Source organism: Parus major, chromosome 4 (assembly GCF_001522545.3).
Source record: "Parus major isolate Abel chromosome 4, Parus_major1.1, whole genome shotgun sequence".
NCBI lineage: Eukaryota > Metazoa > Chordata > Aves > Passeriformes > Paridae > Parus > Parus major.
The window spans coordinates 58,577,910-58,602,505 of NC_031771.1; the positions used below are offsets into that span (position 1 = coordinate 58,577,910).

Consider the following 24,596-nt stretch of genomic DNA (forward strand, 5'->3'; position numbering starts at 1 on the left):
AAACTGTGAAGGTATTATATAAAGAATCAGCTGGTAAGATATAAATAATAGTATAAAAAAGTCTTTAATTTGAACCCACTCTTCCCCAAAAGAATAAAAGGATTAGCAAATTTCCACCCTACCTGTACAACAAAGGAATGTAATCCTTGGCACTGTCCATCAGGAGTATAGAGTTGGGCATACAAAATTGCATGAGTGGCATGCTTCCCCATATTACCGACCCAGAACTTTGCAGCTTCAAAGTCAGGTGTATTGATGACAAATTCCTGTAATCAGGAAAGGAACAGAAAATTATGTGAATAATAAAAATCAGGTCACAGCTATTATTTTTTCATCACCCTGGCAATGTTTTGAAAATATTCATTAACTGCAAGGATTTTATTCTGTACTGCATCCCAGCACCTGAGATCTCTCTTATTGTGTTCCACTTTGGAGAGAACACATGCATTAAGGAAAAAGTTTAGAGTTTAAAAAGCTCATTGCCTCATTATAAAGCCTGAAACTCACCTTTTTTAGTTGCTCATTTAAGCAGTCAAAAAAACAGAAAAGCAGGTCTTTTCCATGGGCTGGGAAGCATTTCCTAGGTCTTAGGTTAAACTGAGCTCAAGTTCAAGCAAAGAACTGAGAGAGCTGCTTCAGCTGTGAGAGCTGAATCCTGTGCAGTGACCAACTCCTTACACAGTTCTGCATGGAAAGGAAGCCTGGCTGACAGTGTGTGTCAGGAACTAACCTGAGTGCTAGGATCAAATGTGGCTGTAGTCCGTATGCCTTGGGTGTTAGTTCCATGGCTGAGTTCAGTCAGAGCAAAACATCCAAAAATCTAAATAAGGAGATACAGAGCACAATTCAAGACCACTTTATTACATTAATTAAAACTACAAGACTTTCAAATGATTTCAAATTCAGCTACTGAAGAATAACTTGATGAAAACCCCCCAATACAAAACAGGAAGTGATAAAGAGCAACAAAAGAAGCACAACGCTCAGTTTAAGTGCACTCAGAATATTTACCTTGAAAAGTCAAAGGGGGTTTGGCCAGACAGTGAACACTGCCCACATGGCCTACACTGGAGAAACTATTTAGGATTGGCACCTTTTGTATCAGACAGGCTGCATTTATTCTGCAGAGTACTTGGTCCCGACTCCCCACTGAACTCCATGTGGCATTTCTTTGGCATTAAGAAATTATTATTTTCCATTTTATAGTGTTAGAATGGAATTTTTATGGCAACACGTCATGGTTAAGAGTATTCTAGTCTTAAACGACTTGGGACAGAACCTAAACTGGTGTAATGTCATCTATTTGACATTATATGCCTTTTGGGAAAAGTTCCCAAATTTTGTCTGGATGTTAACTTCAACAGCCTAAAACACATCCAGGGAGTGGTTTATGAGCTAGTAGTGAGGACAGTCAGAGCTCAATGCCTGAATCTGCTCCATGGTATTTTCTTTTGCCATTTAGAGATACCTAGGTATGTGAAGAGATCAGAAATTACACAAAACTGCAAATAGTGACACAGTTCTAATAGTGTCCATTTCTCACAAATTATTAGAAAAAATTACCTCCATGCTATAAGCTTGTTTCCAGATGTGTACAAATCTCTTAGAAGCACTCATAAGTGAAGTTGCAAATAACTGTAAAAAGAGAATAATGAATGAAATCAGTGCTCTGTGATGAAAAGCACAAATTGCACATGATTTTTAATAGTGATGTCCAGTAAAGAGACCAGGGAAAGTGGGCTGCATAGTAAATAATTAAACTATAGCTGGGGGAGGTTAGTCAGGATTTGATTTTGTCAATGCACCTTTATAGATGACTGATCTTGTCCCAGCTCTAACCTGTTTAAGTCTTCATTGCAAATGCTGAAAAATTCTTTCCACTTTTCATAAGTGATGTTCCCTTGAGCAAAGGAAAACTTCAGGACTATCTTAGTTCATTTTATTGCAAACAGACTGGGAACTGAAGGTATCTGCTTCAAGATCAAACAAGAATGCTGATTTGAAAGCTACCTTCAGTTTTCCTACATAGGTATTCACACAACAAAACTCTAATTCCTAGATGCTCCCCAGCTATGTGAACATTAACAATTAATTTATTAATTATGATTGAAAGTGATAATATTTGACCAGCTATATTGAGCAGTCTTTGTGAGAGATCCATCTGGGAAAAAACTGATTAACAGAATACAGCCACTGATGTCAGTGAGAAATTTTGAACTGCTTTCCATTACTTCTGGGTTCTCCCCTTCATTAAGACACTGGGGCTTAGAGCAGGTAACTTTCTGATACCTGCAAATCTTTAGCAACACCAACAACCAAGTTCTTTGGCTGCCCTAGAGAGGAGGCAGAGGAGTAAACAAAAGAAGGCATCAAAATTTTTTCTGCATCTCTGTCTGTACTGCGTTACCTTTACTTTCCAGGTGGGATTCCAGTTGAGACAGAGGTTTAACAACAAAGATTACCCACAGCTCTCTGACTCTTCTAAACAGTTAAAACTTAATACCATTTTTGAAAAGAAAGGATGAGGAAAATATCAAGTTTTAATAAAACAGGCATAAAGCAACAGAATTATGGTATTAGAAGTTACTTAAGTACAAACATACACCACTATAACCCTTGAAGTGTACTTACACCACTATGTAAGACAAACTGGAGACATGGAGACCAATCATACATTCCTATACAGAGCAGCATATTAAAAAGCCTGAATGGGTTCTCCATCATCTCTTGGTGAGTAAGAAAGTCATGCTCAAAGAGCCTTTTACAGCGCAGGAATGTCACCTCCTGATATTTTTCACGGCACAAATCTTCTCCAGGATGGTGTGCAAATAGAGGGTCATTTTCCAGAGCAGAGAAGATTCTGTTCTTGGAGAGGAAAAAACTGACATGAGAATATTATTAACCTAAAAGCATTAACAAAAACAGTTAACTTCTAGAGTAACACTGGGTCTCAAACTACAGTCATTTGCTGGAAGGTATAAACCTATAAACCAAAAATTCCAGAGAATTAAAAAATACATTTAAATGGCCTGTCATATACAGCTCTTGCAGCTACATTTTATGACATCTTCTTCACCATTAAATGATTCACTGATTATTTCTGAATCCACAAGAACAGTTTGGTCAAACTTACTTGCTTTGTGTAGCAGCTTCACTGTCTCAATATATGAAGCTGCTGGCAGAATCTAAGGGGGAAAAGTCCCTCACTCTGAGAATAAAGGTAAAACTCCAGGGCTTAAAGTTTCAGTTAGAAATATGCAATGATGGTAAAGCCATTAAGGTACCACAACTGCTCTGTTCCCAGATGGAAGTAAAAAAAGACTCCATTTAATGGAACCATCATATTCAGCCCTTCAGTGTGGGGATGTGCATCTTTTAATGTTGTCATTTGGATCCTTTTTGTATTAGATAATATATTATGGCACCTTGTTTATCCCAGAGCTGTGTCTTCAAGATATCCACATCTTCTTAATTGTCTTTCACATAAGAAGGAAGAAACCCAGACCTCCTGTGCTTTCCTTTGAAAGGCAGTCATTCCCTTTCTCTGTGTAAACAACTCTACATGCCCACACAGCTTTGAAACTCTTTCAGACACAGAGAACTTGTGTTTTTTTCTGTGCTCTAACACACACCAGTCAGATACAGAACCAGGCCTTTCTGATTCCTCTGACCTACCGGCTAGGATTTTTATAATTATGGTGAAGATTCAAGATTAGCTTAAATCCATACAAATCTAGATCACCTTCCAAAAGCTTGCCCTTTGTCCTCCCATATATCTCCAACTCATGCATTTCCTCACCATCTCTTGTGCTGCAGTTAATCTCTTTTCTTGGTACAGCTAGCTTTCGGCAAGGTTCAAATGCTAATCTCCAAGTGCAATGCCACATAAGCATTAATGCAAACACAGAACATCATTGGAAATTAGGTCAAAGACAGAAATACTGTTCGACAGAGGCTTGAACTTAGCTCTGCATAAGTACCTTGCAAAACCATAGGGTCTATGATTTAATGCAAACAGTAAAGAAGTATAGTATAGTTCTCAGTCTGAAATTAACTCAGGTTCTGAAATGTAGCACCTGCTGGTCTCCCCTGTAGTGATGTTCAGTAATTAAACTAGTCTTATGAGACAGCAGAGTAGATTGCTTAAAATTTCAGCTCTGTTCTGAAAATTGGCTGTGCAAATCAAATTTTTTTGTGCTCCATATTTACAAAATATTATTAACTATAATGTAGGTAATGTAGTTAAAGTATTATTAGCTAGAATATAGAATATGTTTTTTTTTTAAAAAAAAACATACTTACTTCCACTGATACCTCCACAATTAAAACATGCTTACAATTCTTGCAAAATTTACCTTCAGCTGGATGATATCTTCACCATCTATGAATATTGCCATCTCCTTCCAGTTGAAGGAAGCTTTGTCACGATATCTGGAAAGTGGGCCTTTAGGGAAATCTGGCAGCAAACTATCCCATGAGTTTTGGTTGCCAGTCACTTCTTTCTGATTCAGTGTGGATGCCATTGTTAGCTAAACTGTAGCAAACAAGATAAAACACAAACTGAAGCACCACAGATGCATGGGTTTGCTTTTTTTTAATTAGTAAAATTAATTAAAAGAGTTGTTAATTAAATCCAGGATGAACTTGTTTAGAAGTATGAGGGCGATAAAAAGGGGGTGATCAAAGTCCCAGGCAAGAAAATACCATGTCTTAAACAACAAATGGAGTAAGGCCCCATGAAGTCTGCTGGCTACTTGAGTGCATCTATGGGTCAGATAAGAGAACTACAAAACTGCACCGACCCTGCAGAATTTCCCTGTCAGTAGGTACAACTGCACTGGTTCAGGAGAGGAGAATCCTGCTTTTCATTAGAACCTGGCCCAAAGAAATAGAGGCTGAGCCTCTGCTGCTTCCAGAAGCTGCTGCTGGAGAGCCCTCTGCTGCTCACGGTACACCCAGGGGTTCCTGCCACCACAGAGACAGCAGAGATCTCTGCTGTGCTTGGAGGGTGCAAAAACCACAGGACAGGGCAGCAGAAGCTGGACACAATTTAACAGGACTGACTAAAAGAAGCAACTCAAAGGTATACCTAGGACATCCTGGCCCAGGGCTGGCCAAAGGCTCAGTACAGACCTTGAACATAATGAAGTACAGACACTATTTCAGCAGTCTGCTTTTTCCCCCTCATAATCTTGATATACCTCCTTGATACCTCTCTTTTCTTTCAGCCTTATCCTTTCGTGGAGGTCATTCCCTAGTTCTGAACAGTACAAACACAGTAAAAGAGAACAGCAGTACAGTATTTCTGCATGTGACTTCCAAATCAGTTCAAGGAAGACGCAGCTCCAGTACTGAGCAACAGGTTTGGAAAGAAAAAAAAAAAACAACAACATTGCGAAAGTGTTTCAACCTCCAGCCAAATAAACAGATATTACTCTTCTATATGGAAAATAGGTAAATCAGGCAGCAGTTGGAAGCTTTCACTCAAAGAACAGAAAAAAATACATTGGAATGTTGCAGCTATTACATTTAACTTTATTTACATTGCAAATCAGTGATATTACCCAAATAAGAAAACCTAAGAGTTTAAAAAAAACCAAAAAACAACATTCTGTACTTAAAATATATTACAAATTGTCAGACTTCATATAATTTGGCACCAGGTCAACAGTTTCAAAACTAATTAAGAAATCAAAAGAGGTGGTTACAATAGGAAAGTAACAACGGGTGCCCTAACGAATAAATTCAGTGTTAATTTCAGCCTTGCTCTGAAATTTTGAAACGTGTGTGAAGGTGGAAGTTAAAACCACATTATTTTCAATTTGCAAAGAACTGCTGCAGTTTCACTACAAAATGTTGAGTTGGAAACCTTTTTCCGTGGAAGGTGCTCCTGCTAGGAATTCAAATTCATACCCAGGCACCAAAAAAGTGTCATAAATCACAAGGGCTAAGGTCAGTTCGCAGGCTACTATCCTCAACTATCTTGCCTAACAAATGACACAGCTCAGACTTGGTGGCTGTCAAGAATAATGACAGTGTACCCTTATAGCTAAGAGCTTCTATAAGTAGTGCTTTATTTTATTTTCTAGTGGCTCTGTATTGCCGAGCAATCTGCTGCCGGCAGTCGCCCAGAGTAGGACAGCCCCGGGCAGGGCAAAGGAAAGCCCCGGGCAGGGTGAAGGACAGGACAGCCCCGGGCAGGGTACAGGACAGCCCCGGGCAGGGCACAGGACAGGCCCCGGGCAGGGCACAGGACAGGCCCCGGGCAGGGCACAGGACAGCCCCGGGCAGGGTGAAGGACAGCCCCGGGCAGGGTGAAGGACAGCCCCGGGCAGGGTGAAGGCAGGGCACGAAGCGCTTCTGTGTGCGCTCATCGCACGCCCGGTCTTCGAGCGGTCCGAGCCCACGGAAGGGCCTCGCTTCTGCTCAGGCACGGCAAAAACAGACTACAAATGCACTGTTATTTGCTAAAAAAAGTGTACCGAGATGTCTCCCTGTTGGGCCGGGCTGCCTGTCCAGTGTCAGTCAGCCGTCCCGGTCTGGATTTTGCTCTCAGGAGGCGTTTTCACGCAGCTGTTCTGCACCCGCTGTCACAGGGGCACAGACCTTCCCCCGACAGAGCCGCACATGCGGTGACAACCCTCCAGCCTCACGTCCTGCTGGGAGCTGGCGGCTCCCCGTGTTTTCAGCCGCAGGACGGCACCGCAGCGGTCCCTCGCGGCACCTGGAGCCTCAGAGCCGGAGGCCGGGGCGAAGGGACCCGGTACCTACCTGCGGCGGCCGCTGTCTCCGCCTCGGGAACTGACGGGAGCAGCCTGCGACGCGCTCCGCCTCCCGGCGCAGCGCGGCGGCAGCGGCCGGTGGATGGGGCCGGTGGGGACGGCGGCCGTGCGGGATCCCGGCGGCACCGCGCTGCCCCGCGGCTTCTGGGCGGCCGTACGCGTGTGGCTGGAGAAGCCGCAGGTGGCGAACAGGCGGCTGAGCGGCGCCGCTGTCCAGGCGGAGGGCACGGTGCCGATCGGCGGGGAGATAAATACATCCTTCGCCGCCGCGGAGGCAGGCGGAGGCGGCGGCGGGCAGGAGGGGCGAGCGGCGGGGGCCGTGGAGCTGGGCCGGCTCTGGAGGGAGGTGCGGGGCCAGCTGCCTCTGCCGCCGCCCCTCACTGCCTGGGGCGGGCCCGGCGAGCTCCGCGCCGTGCTGAGGACGCTGCTGCCCCGGGGCCGGCCCGCCGCCGCCCCGGCCCGAGAGCTGGCGGTGCAAGGTGAGCGGAGACGGCGCTGAGCACCGGGCCCGGGGCGTGTGAGGGGCCGGGGCTGTCGCTGCCCTGGCCCCTCAGAGATTGTCTCGCGGATGAGAGAAATGCCGCTTTTTCTCTCCCCTATTTGTGCGAACGAAGATAGTCTTTTGTTCCTATCGTGTGCTTAGGGTTTATTTTTGCCTTTCGTTGCGTTAGGAAGCGCTGAAGTTTCAGCAGTTGGAATACAAATTACAGAGGCCAAAGGCCTGTGCCGCTCAGGAGCTCCTGTCACGAGTGAGCTGCCCACGCACAAACGCTGCTCGTGCTGCAGACCTAATGAGGGGCTTGTGAGGAGTGACTGTAGAGTTTGGAAATGCAGAATTACTGAAAGGAGTAGGCAGCTATGGCACCAGCCCGGACAAGTGGAAGTGTTTGTATCGACTTTCTTAATGTTTAGTATTCCTTAAGAAAGAAGCTCAACATTTTTTGTTTTGTTTTTGTTTTGCTTTGGGGTGTTTTCTTACACTGTATGAGGGTAATATGCTGCAATAAATCCTGCTGATATAAAGAAATTTACATAGGGTAGCACTTGACACTGTTTTTAAGATAAATTTTGGAAAAAAAGGTTGATGGGGATTAAATTCTAGTACTAATGTTTTGGAAATGACCAGAATTCCAGAAACAACTCGACTTACAATTCAGAAAGAATGATAGTCATTTATGGGGCACACTTGGGATGTTCTTGAGGCCTATGATTCTTACCTGATGCCTTCAAAAAATTGGTGCCTTAAAAGAAAATATTATATGTTTTGATTTATTTTTAATTTTGTTGCTAAGAAAAGATGTTCCTGAACTGCATCTATAGAGTTTATCTCTGAGAACAAGCCTAGGAGATTTTTTTAAAAACTAATTTGTTTACAATTAAAAAATGTTAGAAGTGGAATTGCTAAGGATGAGACAGGATAGCAAGACTTAACATTTTTTCTACTGCTAATTAATTCTTTCTTATCTAACTCATAAAATTTTGGAGTCCATTTGAAAATTGATTATGTAGCCAGTATAGTATTTTTAGCAGCAAGAATGTTTGTTGTGACAGTAATTAAAAACATTTTCAAAACTGAGAACTTAATAAGTTATTCTGAAGCAACTGCCCAGCGTAAACAACAGCAGGAAAAAGTTTTTTAGTTTTTAGAGTAAGTAATACTGCTTCCTGCTTCCCAGGGCTCTGGATTTGCTGTGGGGTATGGAAAAGCACCAGTCATATACTAGAAAAATCTTATTGTTTAGTTTTTCCTTTATTAAAATAGTTAGGTTTGATGAACATGAATATGCCTGGTAAGCCCTAGATATTTTGGAAACATCATGCAATAGAATGCTAGATTTGAAGAATTCAAATCGTAGTTTCATATGTTGGAAACACCAAGAAACAGATCTATTCCTGACATTGTGGTTCTTTCTCTGTTATTATGTCTTGCCTCACTAGTTTGCAGGCAGAAGCTCATTTTGGTGCTAACCAGGGTGGGTTGCTCCATGGAATAATAAACCCTTATTTGCATATCTTTTCAGATTTTTGCAATGGAACTGTGACCTTTCTGCCCTTGGAGGAAAAGAGTGAAGGAAAATACCTGGTTAAAAAGTGCAATATTTATCAAATTCAACTTAAACACATAAAAGATGAGGAGTGGTAAGTATGGGAGTGAGAGAGGAAGGAAACAGTTATTGAAAGAGTCACACAATGGTTTAGTATTCGTATGTTGGCAATTGAGATTTTATAATTTTCTGCTTAATAAATTACAGTAGTGGTGTGGTATGAGTGCATAGTGTTCTCTAAAAAGAAACATCTACAATACCAAGAACAACATAAAACAAACCTGTTTCACTTTTGAATGTAAACATTGACTGTACCCATGTGTGGTCTAGAAAAAATATGCCTCTTCTGATCATAAGGATGTAGCAGTGTCTGTTGAAAAGGTTCTGTGGGTGTTAGTAAGGGTGAGGGTCAAACCAGAGTTGCTGTAAACACACTGAGCTTCAGTCACTGAAATGTGGACCAGTTTGGTCCTGGGCATCTGGGGATGTAGGTGTAATAAAATATGAATAAAGTTAGAGATAATGAAATGTGAGTTGTGGCAATGGATATATTTTTCTCCTAAATTGTCCTGTTATTTTTCAGGAATTTCATAAGTTGATTTTCACTGTTTAGTGTTTGGCTGTTGTGTGAAATCAGGTTGCTCATCATGTGTGAGTCCTCATTTAATGTGTTAAATGCAGCATGGACTCTTATGTACAGTGTTTAAATTGAGAGATAATGAGCTAACAAAATTCAGGGGAAACTGTTCCATTATTCAGTAACTTCACTGGTTTACTTTCCTTTTGTTTGTCTTATTCTAGAGGCTAGAATAATTCTATAGACTTATTCTCCAGTCTAGTTTTATATCTCTGATCTTCTGATTTTCTCCACTTAATCCTTGTTTTCTCTGTCCTTGAGATAGCTGAAGTAATGAAATTCTGTATGCTGTTTTTTTGTTTGTTTGTTTTTAAGGTCTATATCTGTTGTAGCTCCATTTCCAGAAGATTGGTTTTCAGATGGAATTGTGTACCCAAAATTAGCATGGCTTGGAAATGAACTTTTGTCCAAACTGGCTAAATGGTCTGTGGAGCAAAAGCCCAGTGAGTTTAAAAGTACACTCTCACTCGTTTCGGTAGCAAAATATAGCAATGTTTATCAGGACCTCAAAGAAAAGTACAAAAAGATGGTAAAGGTAAGTTAAGCAGTAATATTATCCTTCCTTTTTATAAAAGAAGCAATTGAATTATAAGTATGTTTTTTGGTTTCATGTTTTGGGGTTTTTTTTGGTATATATGGAGAATAAAACTGTTTAGTACTTGGAAGAACTTAATTGGAAAAGTAGGATTTAGAGCCTACTAATTTTCAATAAATGTTTGGAGGAGTTAGGCGTATTCCAGGATGTATCACTTACAATACAAACGAGGAAGGTCTAGTGGAATAAATAGTCATCCACATTTTAGAAGGCATAAATAAAACACCTCCTTCTCAAAACCCTTTTTATACTATCTTAATATGTGTTTGAGTTAGAGGAGCAGCACTGTAATCTTTTTACTTATCCTGAAGAGCAACAGAGCACTGTATGAAGCAATGTTTGTGTTCTTGCAAACTTGGCTTTTGCTGCAAACAAAAAAATTGGCAAATACTTTTGTAAAAAATCCAGTGAAAATGCTGAAAGGTTTTACTGTTAATATTTCAGTACTTACAGGAAGATACATAGGAGAGGAGAACTATATATTTGGGTAAGACAGCAGTGTGGTCTTCAGTTCTGCATGGTGTTGAGTATTTAGTCTTTGTTTCAATTACTCATTTACAAAGTAACACTTGAGAATAATACTTTCACTTTCTGTCTTCCTATTTAAGATTTTGATTCTTCGTGTCCACTGTGCCAGGATAATTCTAGGCCTGTTCCCTTGTGAATAGAAATTTACAAATGTTCATGTTCTTAATCTTGCAGAGGTATAGATAAGATTTTTTTTCTCCTGAGAAAGTGAAAGATCCATGGTCTGTTCTCTGGGTATATTTTAATGAGGTTAAAATGCAAAATCTGTGAAGTCCAGAAACTTACTGAAGTGAATAAGTATCCAAATTACTGTGTCTGAGTTTTTTTTAGGTTATTTCAGATGCAGAAAATAAATTTTCATCTAGTTTTTCATTTTGTTGTTTCTTGTTTTGTTTTTTTTTCCGAAGGTGTGGCCTGAAGTGACAGATCCTGAGAAGTTTGTTTATGAAGATGTTGCCATTGCCACTTACTTGCTGGTAGGGAACTGCTTTATCTAGTAATATGCTGTAAGGTTATATTTCCTAATAATAGAACCTCTCTTAAGAAGGTAATTTTAGAGGTAAAAAAAACGTCTTCATGAAGACATAATGAAGATTTGCACTCTTCTGTCACAGGAGATTTGTTATCTACATACACAAAATTTATTTATTTATAGGTGAGAAAGGCAAAGGCACTAATGTAGAAGTGATAAGATGGATCAATTGGAGTTTAGGATTCATTGTTGTATAAATTTTTCTACTACTTGTTCATTATATACTACGAACAAATAAAATCTTAATGGTTTTTCACTGCTGTGCCTTTTCTTGATAAAATTTCAGCTCAAATCCCATCTTCAAGTGTAATAAGGCCAACTGCAGATGCTAGGAGTGCAGATAAATGCTTTGTGCAGTTTTCTTAAACATATAACTACTTAAGATTCTATGAAAACTCTGCTACCTGCAGTTCTTAGAAACTTCAGGTTTTTAAAAGGCAGGCACATAAATATTTTTGTTTGCCAACCTGGCAGTGGCAAGAGCATGTCTACATTGAACTATACTTGTAGCATCTTACCTAAATCAGTATTTGTGAATGTTAGCTCATTTAGAGTACTCATTCAGGACTAATTTATTTTGATAATTAAATATTTAACCCCTTAGAACCTTAGATAATGCCTTGTGGAAAGTGCTATGTAATAGACTCATCTTTACTATTTTTACCACCATCTTAGTATTCAATGTCGAAAATTAGGAATTTAGTTGTAGCCACAAGAAAATTCTGGAGTGATGGCATTTTTATACATGTGAGTGTTGGTTTACAGTGATTATGTTTTGGCTAATTAGCAGTAGTTTTCAGAAAGTTATTAAAGTAATTCGATATATAGTTTATGTAAATAAAAACTTGAAGTATTAATAACCTAACCTGCTTCAAAATGTTCAGGTATCTTTATGATGGTGTATGAAACTCATTGTTTGGAAGTGCATTACACAGGTGATTTAGAAAAGGTAGGTCCAGTGTTATTATGGGTTTATGACATCTCAATGTGACCTCATTTTATTCTGCAATCATATTGAGATCACTCACTGACCAGGAGCATGGTCAAGGATGTAGCTGTTGAGTTTGTGTTATGAAAAACTCTGCAGGACTTGGAGAACAGGTAGGATCAGTGAATGAGGTAATTAAGGATTTCTGGGATACTGCCTAGAGTGCCACAGTACAATGATAGGTAAACCTAAAAACAATGCATGAGATTAGCAGACTATGTTTATTTTCAGCTTCTTTCCCTCTAGCAAAATTTATATTCAAAAGTGACGATATTACAAATACTAATTTTCATAGTTAAGTACTCTTCAGGATTTAGGTAGTCATGGTAAAAAATCAGAGTGCAGAGTTAGGAGTGTATGGTCTCTTACTTCTCATTGAAGGAAAAAGAGTTGGAAAGTGGTAAAGGTTAATCCATGTTTTGCAGAGAAACAGCCACTTATTAATTATGGATTACATATCTGTGTAAAAGTACCTACTTGTGTACAGACCAGGGACTAGAATTTGTCTAAAAGCTTTGGGGTCCATTAGTTGGTATAGAATTTGGGACAGTTAACTTGCTAGGTAACACTTGCTTTGTTCAGTAAAAGAGATGTTACTTGTACCAGTAAATCGCCAAGTGATTACAAAGAATATTTTGAGGTTTATTTTCAGCTCTGCCATCAATGCTTTCTTTAGTGCAGTGGATATAAATGCATCTGTGGTGTTACTTGCAGAGTCTGGTGGAGTTTACTTGATACTCCCCTTGCTTCTTCTGTTTCACAGAAGCTTCACTGTTCTTCTCTTGCACCCATTGTTTTAGCAACTTACTTTACATTTATTCTCATTCTAGCCCAGAGTTGTAAAGCCCTGATTAATTTCAACTCCCAATGACTCAAAACACAGTGGAGGATGGGCTTAGCTCTTAGAAAATTATTGATATTTTTTCAAATTAATTCCTTTTCCACCTCATAAACAGTGGTTTTCTGGTTTTTGGTTTTTTGGTTTTTTTTTTTTAGTTGTTTTTTTTTTTCCCCCCTCTAAAGTTATTTTTACCTCTGAGTACAGTGAGTGTTTTCTGTCAAGTCTGCATTTCTAGTTTTCTCCTTTCTTCTCCAATAACCTTTGATGGTTTCTTATAGGGAAACTTGAGAGTGGAAGCCTAATATGTTCTGTTTTCTTGCCTTAGATTCTTTGGGAAGAAGAGAGAAAAGAAAAAGGGTTAACCAAGAAACAGTCATTTGTAGATCTTGGATGTGGAAATGGTTTGCTGGTTCATATTCTAAACAATGAAGGGGTAAATAGAATGCTTTTTAAAATGTTTATTAACAACTAGTGTCAGTATTTGTTATACTTTCCTTTTTTCTGGCATGCAAATAGCCAAAATAAATTAATTCATGTTGCTAAAACAGGATTTTGTCACTGTAGTTACTAACTAGAAAATCCTACCAGAGGATTAGAAATCATTCATTTATTTATCTTAATTAGTGCATTTCATTTAAATTCAGTTCTATTTTTTTTCTGAGTTAAACTAAGAAGAAAAAACAAAAGTAATGGAATATTTTAGTTATGCAAAAAGCAATATGGAATTTTGATTCAGATTCTCTCTTGCAAGATGTTGAACAACAAAGATGTTATCTTGCCAGATTCATGAACTTATTCTTAACCAAACTACTTGTGACATCCTGAAAATATTTTTCTGTATCTTTGAAAGCAATCCTGAGATTTCTTAATTAAAAATGCCTAGCAGCATAATTTACTTTTGGGAGTAAAAATGTGGCAACAGTATAATTCAGTTTCTTGGAACATAGTTTTTGAAACAGCAATGAAAGAAAAGTGAGACTAAACAAAACCCATTGAAATTGGGTCTGTTTCAGAAAATTGCATCTTCCACTTTTGGGAGAACATAGGAAAATTTATAGAGGAAATTAGTATCTCTCTAGATAAAGAAATGTCTGTGGGGGAGTAGGGAAATGTTCCAAGTTCTAGCACAAGTTTTCTATTCTTGTGTCACCAAAAAACTTTTGTGTAACGTAAGCTGCTGTTTTCCATGTGGATTTTTCATTCAGTCAGTGATTCATTCATTAAGTGCTGACAAACATTGACTGACAAAAAAATAATGTATGAGATTTTTATGAGACTTTTTTTAGTAATTGATTTTGCTTAGTTCTGCACAAGGTTCTTGAATTACAAATACTGCACGTTCTTCATTCTTGCTTTAATTTCCAGTCTATTTCCTCTTCCTTTTAATTCAAGCAGGGGAAAAATTGTTTGGGCTTCAGTAGTTGAATGGTGGTTCTCCACTAAGAACTGCTTAGAGTAGCATTCTGCTCTGAGCCCTGTGGGCACTGCAGTAATACTCCCCCTGTGAAAGGTTTTGATATTTTAAAAATAAATCAACCAAAAATCAACACCTCTGCTTTTACATTTGTAAAAATACAGATTTTCAAGAGCAGTCTCAATAGGTGTGCCCAGGTAAAATTTTGAACCAGATATATTCTTAGGGTTTCCTAGTAATTCCCTTCATATTTGAGAGGGAAAGAAGGGAATAAAAGTGTTCAACTTCTGCCCGAAATGGCAAAGCTGGTTTTTGTTACGTGTCTAAATTTTAGCATGAATGAAGTAATCGAGGTTAAAATGTACATTTACTGAACTTATTTGAAATTTCTGCTAAAAGCAGTACTTAAATTGAATCTTTCTTTTGTTCAAATATTTCAGCATTCAGGCAGAGGAATTGATGTGAGGAGAAGAAAAATATGGGACATGTATGGACCAGAGACGCATTTAGAGGTATTATGCAAATGTATGTCAGTCTTACTGATATGTACATTTATTCATTTGTTTTGATGCAAGTGTAAGGAAGCATACTGGGTTACAGACAGTTATCTAAAGAGACCCATAGGTTTGGTATGATGCTACCCATATCCCTTGGGGGTAAGATAAGTGGTAAAGGGAATTATGAGAAAAATCTTGTATTGCACCCTTGCATATTTACAACTAGCTTATTTCTCAGCCAAGAATGATTGGGATGATTTCTTATTGCATGTACAGATACACACATCATGAAACAAGCTTCCTTTTTACTGGAAAATCAATATTAAGCAGTTTTGTTTGCACCACTAGCACATAAAAGATAATAAAGCCACTCATAATTTTGGATATTTTCTTGAAAGTGATTCTGATCTTCTAGTGCTGTGTTCTGTTCTGGGACCAGAATTGTTGTTAAACCTCAAAGGAGCCAACCTAAATAATTGCAATACTGGCCTTCAGAAATGAACAGGAAAATGAGTGTGCAAAAGGGATTATATTTCAAGTTTCATGTTAGTATTTTTATGAACAATTTGAGCACAGGAACATTCAATTTGATTCCAGGTATTCTTAATCTGATACTCATTAAAGCATAGTGCCAATGAGCCGTTGCCCTTTGGAGGTGAGGTATTCCTGGTTTCTTGTTCTGCAGGTCTAAAATTTCTTACTCTGTTCTGTCAAAAGCTGGCAGCTCCCAATATAGTAAAATAATTTTCCACCTGTGGTTATTCTCTAGTAATGTTGTTTAAAGTTCATTCAACATATCTTTGGATGCTAACACAGTAAATAAGGAGAGAACATCAGTTTTCACAGATGAGAGCTCACAGATTTCAGTGTTGTGTAGCCTTCTTTCTCTTTGCCACCCTGCCATTTTGCGTACAGGTTGCCAAAACTACTATATTCCTTTGCTGCAGTCTGCAAGCAGATCTTACTGAAAAGCTTCAACAAACAACCCAAAACATCAAGCTGTGGTGCTCCTTCGTTCCTCTTCTACTCTATTTAAAGTCACATCTGATCATGCTGAGTAGCATTGTCTCTTTAGCTTTGTGCTACATGTTCCTTTTTTTGCCCTGAAAGAAACAACAAAAATATATGCTGAGGAAAGATGATTTATCCTGGAAGGAGTAAGAAAATGAACAGGAAGGATGAAATGATTTTGCAAGGCTCCTGTAGCCATAGCCTGAAGCTAATTTTGTTTTGATCTTTACTTACAACATGAGTTGCAGGGTGTATGTTGCCATCTGTGTGGTTCAGTACAATACTAACAACGTAAATGGATGTAACAGGTGGCACTCTGTGTTTCCAAACTGCTGTCAGACATGGTGGATACAAATTTGATTGGGGGTGACTGTCAAAATGGGCAGTGTGGCACTGATAACTCGTCTAATGCCTAAATTGAATGGTCAAAACTGAAATGTAAAGTATGAGTAACACGTTTAACCAGCGGTAAGAAAACACTGACCAAAGGCTTGGTGATTTAGCATCCAGTAATCTGCCAAAAAAACCCCAACTTGCTACATTCATTATCTATAAATGTTTATACATATCTAAAAATGAGCTGTACTATTTAAAGTGAACAATTTTAAGTGAACAATCACCTTATTGATCTTTAAGAGGGATTTGGAAAGTAACCAAGATAGTTTGAAATTCCCTAATAAGTGGTTTTGTTTTATTTTATTCTTTAATTCCTATACAGATACTGCTTTGCATATACATGTGAATTTTAAGCTCTTAAAACATATATTTTCTATATAATAAGAGATTATGGATATCATTTTCAGAACTTTTTCTAAAGATCTGTGGAAATTCAAATGTAAAACTTTTTTCAAATTTGCCCAATAATTCTTTTAATGTTCATGTGCATTTTCAGGGAAGAATATCTAGTCTACTTCCATGGTGTCAATATCTTTCAGTACTTTCTCTGCTGAACTTCGTTCAAAGTGAGAAAACATATGTGAGGCACAAACATTATGGGCACTGTAGAACATTTGAATTCAGCCTGTATGAAGAATTCAGCCTGTTGCTTTAATTTGGGCTTTCTTTTGTTTGTTATTGTTTTATTATATATGAACTATAGCATGTGAAGAGTGGTGTTCTGTATACTGGGTTTTGATTTGGGCAGCACCTGTGAAGGAGAAAATAACAATGAAGCTGTGTAAGTCCTTTAGGCTGCAAAACAGCAAATTAAGTGCCTTTCTGAAAAACTGAGTTCAGGCATACAAGTCATAGAAGGAGATAGGCAAGAAATCATAATTTAGTGTATAATATTCGTTACATATATTTAAATGCTAGATATCTTAATCAGAGTTGCTGTTCCACTTTTTTTCTGACCCATGTTTTGTGGGTGTTTGTTGCTTAATTACTTCTCTGTGGCTATAAAATCTGCTAATTGAGGAAAACATTGTTGGTGTTTGTGGTGCTCATTCACCTTATATTTGTCATCTGGTATTACTTTATATTATTATTTAGTGGTTTAAATAAAATGCTTTAAAGATACGTGTCATAGGATTCACTTACTGTGTTCTGTTTTTTAGGAAGCTACGATCGTTCCAGGTGACAGTCATCTCTTTCCAGATACTGACTGGCTCATAGGAAACCATTCAGATGAGTTAACACCGTGGATACCTGTAATTGCAGCTAGGTATTTTTGCAGAAGAAGGGGAGTGGGATGGAAAGAGTTAAAAAAATAGGTAGAAAACAAACAAACCCCTCCATAATTACCTCTATGGGCTTGGTAAAAACTGTCAGCTTTGGTTCCACACCTGTTCTTCTTGTAAGATGGGCTAGTTTTGATGGGAGTTGATTATTTTTACAAAATGTTTCTCTTTCTGTGGAGAAGCACAGATGCAGTATTTACTTTCTCATAGAATTCAATGCAGCATTTTACTTTCGAAATTCAAAAGCCAAAAATTTTTTATTCCTTATACGTGGAGCTGTTTGAAGGTTTTTTTTGTGGTTTTTTTTTCTTGTAAATACAAGCATATGGTTCTGCCTTCCCTTGAGCTGTTGTGCTCTTTTCAACCAGCAGCAGTAATTTAGAGTTTTACTTCTGTAAATTAAGTTGGCAAAGTAAGTTGCTACATCAAGTACTTTGTGAAATGGTATTTTTGACTAAACTAATAGTTTGACTGAAAGAGGAAGTTATAAATATTATTGCATGAGGCTCTGTTGATTAATAAAAAAATCCATTGTTGCTTTTATCTGATAGGTTGGTTGTTAAATTTTTGTGTTTTCTGAAATAATTTACTGTTCAGCAGTTTGTTATCCTTCTTGTAGGTCTTCCTATTCATGTTGCTACTTTGTGCTGCCATGCTGCTTCTTTGATTTCCATGGAAAATACAGCCGAAGACAAAGCAAGAAAACTCAGTACAGAGAATATCTTGATTTTGTTGCTCAAGTGGGATTTGTATGTGGCTTTCATGTGGAAGAAGATTGCCTTAGAATTCCATCCACAAAAAGGGTAATTTTGGCTTCTGTAGTGCTTTTGTATTTTTTTTCAATTTGCTCTGTTTGAAGCATATGGATGTTTGTTCATTGTTACTGTTGTAAGATAAGACAATAGTCAGCTTCATTACTTGATACAGGATGCTCTGAAAAGAGATTAAAAATACTCATTGTTTTCTTGAGAATTCTACTCTTAATGTTATAGGTACAGTGCTAAAACAGGAAAAAATGAAACGTTTCATGATTTTGTCTTATGTCACTCTATATGATGGAAAACTTTAAAAAAACCCTTATTTTTTTGCCTTAATTTTTTTAGCTGCCTGTCTTACTTTTTTTATACTTAATTTTGCTGTATTTCTTGTCCATTGACATTCAAAGAAATGTTCTCAGAGTTGGAAGAGATGTCCAGCTTTAAATAATCTGAGGGTCACAAACAATAGTTCTGCTGTGTGATTGTATAGCATGATGGATTGTGATTTGTTTACTGGATTTCTTCTGGGGCACCAGTATTCAAAGACTGGAATTAAAAACCCTTCAGGTGTTATTGAGCATTGAGTTGATACAGGATTTTATTGTAGGTTCTTTATTGTAGGTACTGTAGGTTCTTTATTGAGAAGTCTCCATAAACATGTGGAGGTTGTGGGGCTGGGTGTAAATTCGGGACTCTGATAGTGATTTACCTATTTCTACTAAAACAGGTCAGCTTTGTTGGGAAAAGCAGGACCTATCCAGCTGCAGAACATGCTCTGATTGACCAGCAGATCACACAGTTTATTAACAGTCGTCAGACCTGGGCCTTGGCCACGTGTGACAGAAGGGTTGGATTTAACCATAAGGATCACTGTGGTGGTCAGTGCAAAGAAGCAGGCTCAGAACCTCCTGAAGATGAGACTGAGACAGCGGGTACAGTTTGGATGCCTGGATTTCAACCCAGAGAAAAAGTGGAACAAATCAGAAATTGTGCTTCCCTCCCTAGGGATTTTGTAGATGAAGTGGTTCTCAATGTGGCGAACTTGCTGTTAAATGCAGCCCCCCAAAAATCATGTTCTGATAAGCAGGGTGGAAATATGAATACCTGGAATCAAGGAGGTGAGGTTATCTTTCCTTTATGCTATCTTTAACTGATAGAACATGTCTTTTCTAGCAAATTTTCGTGTTTGTGAATAGATTTTTAGAAACACTGAGGACAATACAGTTGCAATCCAAGATGCTTTTTTTCCCCACTATGTTTTATTGCACATAAATACGTAAATATAAATACACAGAAGAATATTTTGAAATTGGTGTGAGATTTTTTCCTGATTTACATTTAAATACTATTATAGAATCCATTTTTATTAAACCAAACCCAACTAAGCCCACAACTCTACCTTATCTGGGAAGAGTATTGTGGTTTAGAATATTAACAGATTAGCTATAAGTCTGTAAGAGTTGGTAAGAAGTGCTTTGAAGTGGCATTAGCTTACAACATGATTAGGAATTTTTAGTTTTGTTTTAGGAACAAAAAGAATGTTAAGTTGCTGTTAATTGCATAAGCAGTCAGTTCTCACTACTACAATCTTTCAATTTTCTTCCATCTGTTCTGTTTACTCACTGTAGTTTGTTATATGTTACTGACTGAATCTTCTAACTACATGCTTATAAACAGTGCTTTTTGCAATGAGGATTACATGCTACTGTAAAAACAGAGCAAGTAAAAAGTGTGTCTTAGTGTGGAAATTCTGACCTGAGTCCTGCAAAATGAAAGCTGTTGTTTTACAGACAATGTGCATATAAAATATGTACCATACATCATATTGTGAGAAAAAAAGTTGCTGTCATACTGGTGGATAATTCTGACATTCTGCCCATAGTAATTAACTTATATAGAAGTTGAATTGTGTTAAGGTTTTATATACAAAAGTTCCTAATAATTCTGCCATTTTTTATTGCAGAAAGCCTTTCCTTGAGAGAAGTGGCAGAACACTTGAATAAGGAGACTTTAAAAAAGCTGAAGAGTGAATATGGAGGCCTGCAAACACTACTCAAGAACAATCATCAAGTATTTGAAGGTAAAGGAGTCTTGAGTTTTTTCCTTAATAATTTATTCTATTTCCTTTATATGCAGTTAAACTTAGCTGAAGAATTACTATGGTGGTGGTTTTTTGACTGCTTTTTGTATCTGTGGAAAGCTGAATATTCTTTATGTGCCCATTGCTCCAAGATATTGTTAGTAAAGCTCTTACGAATGAGATTGGTGAGGCATCTATCAGCAAAATGTTCCACACTGACTGTATCTGAAAAGACAAACCTTTTGTTCAAGTGGCTGATTTGATGCTATTCTTTGATCTTTTATTTTTGTTTCTTCCTATGAATTACTAATGGTTTTGAGGCTGTCAAATACAGAGCAATTTTACTAAAGCATTTAACTGAGGCTTAGTCTGACCATACCAAGCCCCCGAGTATAAATGCAGTCATGAAACAAAATTAGCCTCTTTAAGAACCTATAATTGTGAAGCTTGATGTGTTTATGTAGCTTGTGGTACCTTGTGTTTGTGCAGCTTTTGGTAGTGTGGCAGAAAGAACTCAGTAGCAGGTCTCTGTGGCTGGCTGGGTTTGTTGATAGCAGTTTTTTGTGTTTAGGCTTCTTTTCCCTGTTGTAATGTGTGGTGACAGTGTGCTTTGTGTAATTGCTTTAGGGCTTTTTTGTCAGTGTGAAGTTTTGCAAAACTGAAATGTAGCTTTGCAGTAATAGGAGATCTTCAGGGTTTTATCAGTATTAAAGCTGCTTCCAATTTTGAAGTGCGCTATGTCAAGTAATCCTGAGTATGCAATCTGTTTGTTGCCAGAGCTCAACTTAAGCAGGTTTAGTATCCACTAAAGATTTCTGTACACTTGGCTTACAAAATCCTCCTGAATTATGATCCATTAAAAAAGTTGGTCTCATGGAGTTTATTATGTGTCTGAATTTGGTTTGCTATCATTAGGAGCAGGTGAAATCAGTTTTGCAACGTGTTACATTGTAAATGGAATGAGCATTTTAAATTGGCTCAGAGGCTGTGTGCACATTACCTGTAGAGAAAGATCTGACTTAATCTGAGTTAGCTCAGTAATTTACGTCACATAGATACTCCCCAGGGCCTGGGGAGAGACCATGCAATTCCTCCCTTAGTAGATGTCACCATAGCAAGAAACTTCTGGTGGTCTCCAAGGACATTGCTCCTGCCCATGAGGACAGAGAAGAACATAGTTACAGCTCTTTTGTTATCTTAACTCAGTTTAAAACATGGAAATGGATGGATTTGCAAACACACACCAAACAAAAAGTGGGTCTTAGAATAACTGATTGGTGACAGTTTCTACACATCAGGTGTCTTGTCCAATACAAGACTGAGTTTCTAGGGAAAAATTATGCTTGATCATAAATAGCTGTTAATTTTTCTTTGTCATTTGTGAGGGATTTTAATGCTAAGCTGAAATAGCTTCTTGATTGGCCTAGTATGAGTTCAGATCTGTGTATCACAAAGAAACCTGGAGAAATTAATTCATCCAGTGCAGACTGTGTGATACTCAGCCTTCACTGGACTACTTACTTTGTGAATAGCAAATATCAGAGTGCAGAATGGTATTGGTTAACTATCTCAAGCTACGAGAGTCTGGTGCAGAAGGTGTGATTGAAGGAGAATATGAAAATAGAGTATAGCAACTTAAAAGTGGCAGATTCTTCCCTCTTAATTTTCACTCTTGTTTGTCATCTTTTTTCTTCCTCTCTGGCTAACTTCCTTTCATCTATTTTGTTTACTTGTTTAAGGAGTTGACAGAGAATCAAAAGTGTGTGCATGTACAGTTTATGGTCCTGCCACAGCAAATGAATTAAAAAAGCCCAAAGTGCTGAATCCTTATAAACCAGTGATAGTTCAGAGTTGGTTCACATGAAGGATTAGACATGTCATCTTCTCTGTGCAGTGCATTTTTGGGTCAGTGAATGACCCTTGTGAAAGACATTTGCTGGTAATCACATTTTAAATGTGGAATCATAAAGATGCAAACATGAGAAGAATTATAGTTCTTGAAGTTGAAAATTCTTCAGTTAGAATTTGCAATCTAAGTTCAGATGATTTTAATCTAAGTAATCCCAACTGCTATATTTAAAATGAACTAACAAACTTCTACAAAGGTCATGCAAAGGTGCCTCAAACTATTCTGCATCCCAGTAAAACATCTCTCAGGGAAATCAATCAAGTCTTCTGTGTACTGTGTCTGCATTGTCTTGGTTTGTTGTGTACGTCTTTCTGTTTCTGTACAAATTGCTCATCTGGTTTTGCCTGAGTGATCCATTTGTAGAATGTTTTTTATTCACAGAATGTCACTGCAGTTTTTTCCACTATAATTGCCATGGCTGTCTATTAACAGCTGCATTTTTGTTTATTTTTAAATCATAGTTCAAAATGGGAGAGTTCATATTCGTGACTGGAGAAAAGAGAAACCACCAAGTAAAACTAAACCTGAAGTGAAACGGCGCCTTTCAGCTGAAGCATTTAAAACACGCCTCTGTTGGTTTTACATTCATCATCCTGATGGTTGTTCTTTACCTTCTGAAGCTTGCCCATATGCCCATGGGACTGAGGAGCTAAGGCAGTCTCAGACAATTAAAAAGAAAAAGCATATACAGTAATAAAATGTTGCAACTTGTGTTTAGGCTTATGTACCTTACAGAATCTATGATTGACTTTGGGACTACCTACTGCATGAACATCTGTAAATATGGAGGGATTTTCTTCATTTCTGTGCATGTTATTTTGCACTTGCTTTACCAGTTCTCTTGTATTTCTAATTCTTTATTTTTTTATTAACAGGGAATAAGTACAGTAAAGTACATATATATTTTTGGATTTGTCATGGCTTGTCTAGCATGCATTTGTATAAGTCGAAAAATTTAAAAACTGATTTCCTGGGAAACTCCTCATGATTCTTAATCAGTTCAAAAGTACATGATGCAGCATTTTCAAACCCTGAAAATTATCCTGTTTTGTTCCACATTTACAAGGAGTGTTAAGGAAACTTCTCTGTCCAACCATCCAGGTGCTGCTGTGGCAGCCACACCCACAGCACCTGAGCTGGGACTGAAGCTCCTTCACAGCAGGCAGCTCCAGTGAGCTCGTGATTGCCCGGCTTGACTCTACACTTCCCACACTCACACAGTCAGACAAGGTTCCTTTACTCGCTGACCCCAGGAGTCCCATAGCTCAGTCTCACATGTCTCAATCCTTAAAATAATTTAAACTTTGTGGTTTTGGTGCAACAACAAAATAGCAGCTCAAGTTTCTGCCTCTGATGAGGGACCCTGAACAAAGGAACTCCTGGGCTTTTTTACCCTCACAGGGTACCCAAAGTCTGGGAGTCCTCAGCTCCTGTCTCATCTCAGTGTCTGGTGGCCATGGGTCCCCAGGCCCTTTCCTATTCGAAGGGTTGTGTTTCTTGGCCTCTTGCCTGGGGCTCCCACCACCCCGAGCTCAACCTGCTGCTCACACTGCTGCTGCTCACCTTGCAACCTGTGCTGAATGTGTTCTTCAGCAGGAGGATTTATGGTTTCTTATAACTCATAGTGGCTCTTGGAAGTCAGAAATGAGAGGTTTCACTCTTTCCTGCCTTCATGTTACTGTGCAATAATACAATAGAATACCCTTCCTAGTCCTTTCCTTGATTATTTTATTGATTCAAAGTCATTGGTTTGCAAGAACAACTTTCTGGGAAATTACTGTGGAAGCCTTCAGATGTATGTGTAGGTTTTTAGGGGTTTGTAGGTCACACTGTCATAGATTCATAGTAGAATGAGTTTCATTGGAAACAACCTTAAAGATCATCTGGTTCCAACTCCCCTGCCACGGGCACGGACATCTTTCAGTAGATCAGATTCCATGAATCCTCATCCAATCTGGCCTTTCCTTATTTTCAAAGTAAGGAGTAAAAGTAGAAAATGTGTTTAATAATATTGGGATGGTGAGGGTTCTGTGTATCAGCTTACAAAGGAACATTTAGCACCTTGAGCAAGTTGTGATTTTCTTTGCTAGACTATTATTTTCTTGAAAAGGTTTCATTTTTAAATGCTCATCCTAAGAAGAATAATAAAGCTGATGAAGAGTCAAGAGAACTTGTTCTGTGAGGAGCAGCTTGGGGAACTGAGGCTTTTTAGCCTGGTGGAAAGGAAGCTCTTATGACTCTCTACAACCTGAAATGAGGCTGTAGCCAGGTGGGGATCAGTCTCTTCTCCCATGTAACAA

The 24,596-nt window shown here is 38.3% G+C and overlaps 2 protein-coding genes across 5 annotated transcripts in view; one reads left to right on the forward strand and one right to left on the reverse strand.

The window, feature by feature from the left end:
- Positions 1–6,867, reverse strand: part of ACOX3 (acyl-CoA oxidase 3, pristanoyl) — a 32,107-nt gene extending 25,240 nt beyond the window's left edge. For 2 of the 4 annotated variants that reach the window (XR_004496971.1, XM_015625021.2), the window contains exons 1-6: positions 6,772–6,867; positions 4,356–4,534; positions 2,632–2,865; positions 1,564–1,635; positions 731–820; positions 123–266 (exon numbers count right to left, since the gene is read on the reverse strand). Coding sequence is in view for 3 of the 4 variants with exons in the window: in XM_015625021.2 (XP_015480507.1) it covers positions 123–266; positions 731–820; positions 1,564–1,635; positions 2,632–2,865; positions 4,356–4,523 (708 nt within the window). In the remaining variant the exon portion in view is untranslated. Of the gene's footprint in view, positions 1–122; positions 267–730; positions 821–1,563; positions 1,636–2,631; positions 2,866–4,355; positions 4,535–6,482; positions 6,749–6,771 lie in introns of those variants that run through there. The other 2 variants (XM_015625022.3, XM_015625023.1) reach the window with 2 other exon arrangements.
- Positions 6,845–23,260, forward strand: TRMT44 (tRNA methyltransferase 44 homolog). The gene is made up of 11 exons (XM_015625024.3): positions 6,845–7,261; positions 8,804–8,921; positions 9,780–9,999; positions 10,995–11,063; positions 13,274–13,381; positions 14,803–14,874; positions 17,427–17,533; positions 18,169–18,352; positions 19,035–19,425; positions 20,271–20,387; positions 22,758–23,260. The coding sequence occupies exons 1-11, from the start codon at positions 6,865–6,867 to the stop codon at positions 22,988–22,990; spliced, it is 2,016 nt and encodes a 671-aa protein (XP_015480510.1). The 5' UTR covers positions 6,845–6,864; the 3' UTR covers positions 22,991–23,260.
- Positions 23,261–24,596: the final 1,336 nt, after the last annotated feature.

Excerpts from the sequence above, each read along its gene's own strand:
- TRMT44 (XM_015625024.3), top strand. The coding sequence starts at position 6,865 with ATGGGGCCGGTGGGGACGGCGGCCGTGCGGGATCCCGGCGGCACCGCG. Across the intron at positions 19,426-20,270 it reads GAATACCTGGAATCAAGGAG|AAAGCCTTTCCTTGAGAGAA; the intron begins GTGAGGTTATCT and ends TTTTTATTGCAG. Across the intron at positions 20,388-22,757 it reads CAATCATCAAGTATTTGAAG|TTCAAAATGGGAGAGTTCAT; the intron begins GTAAAGGAGTCT and ends TTTAAATCATAG.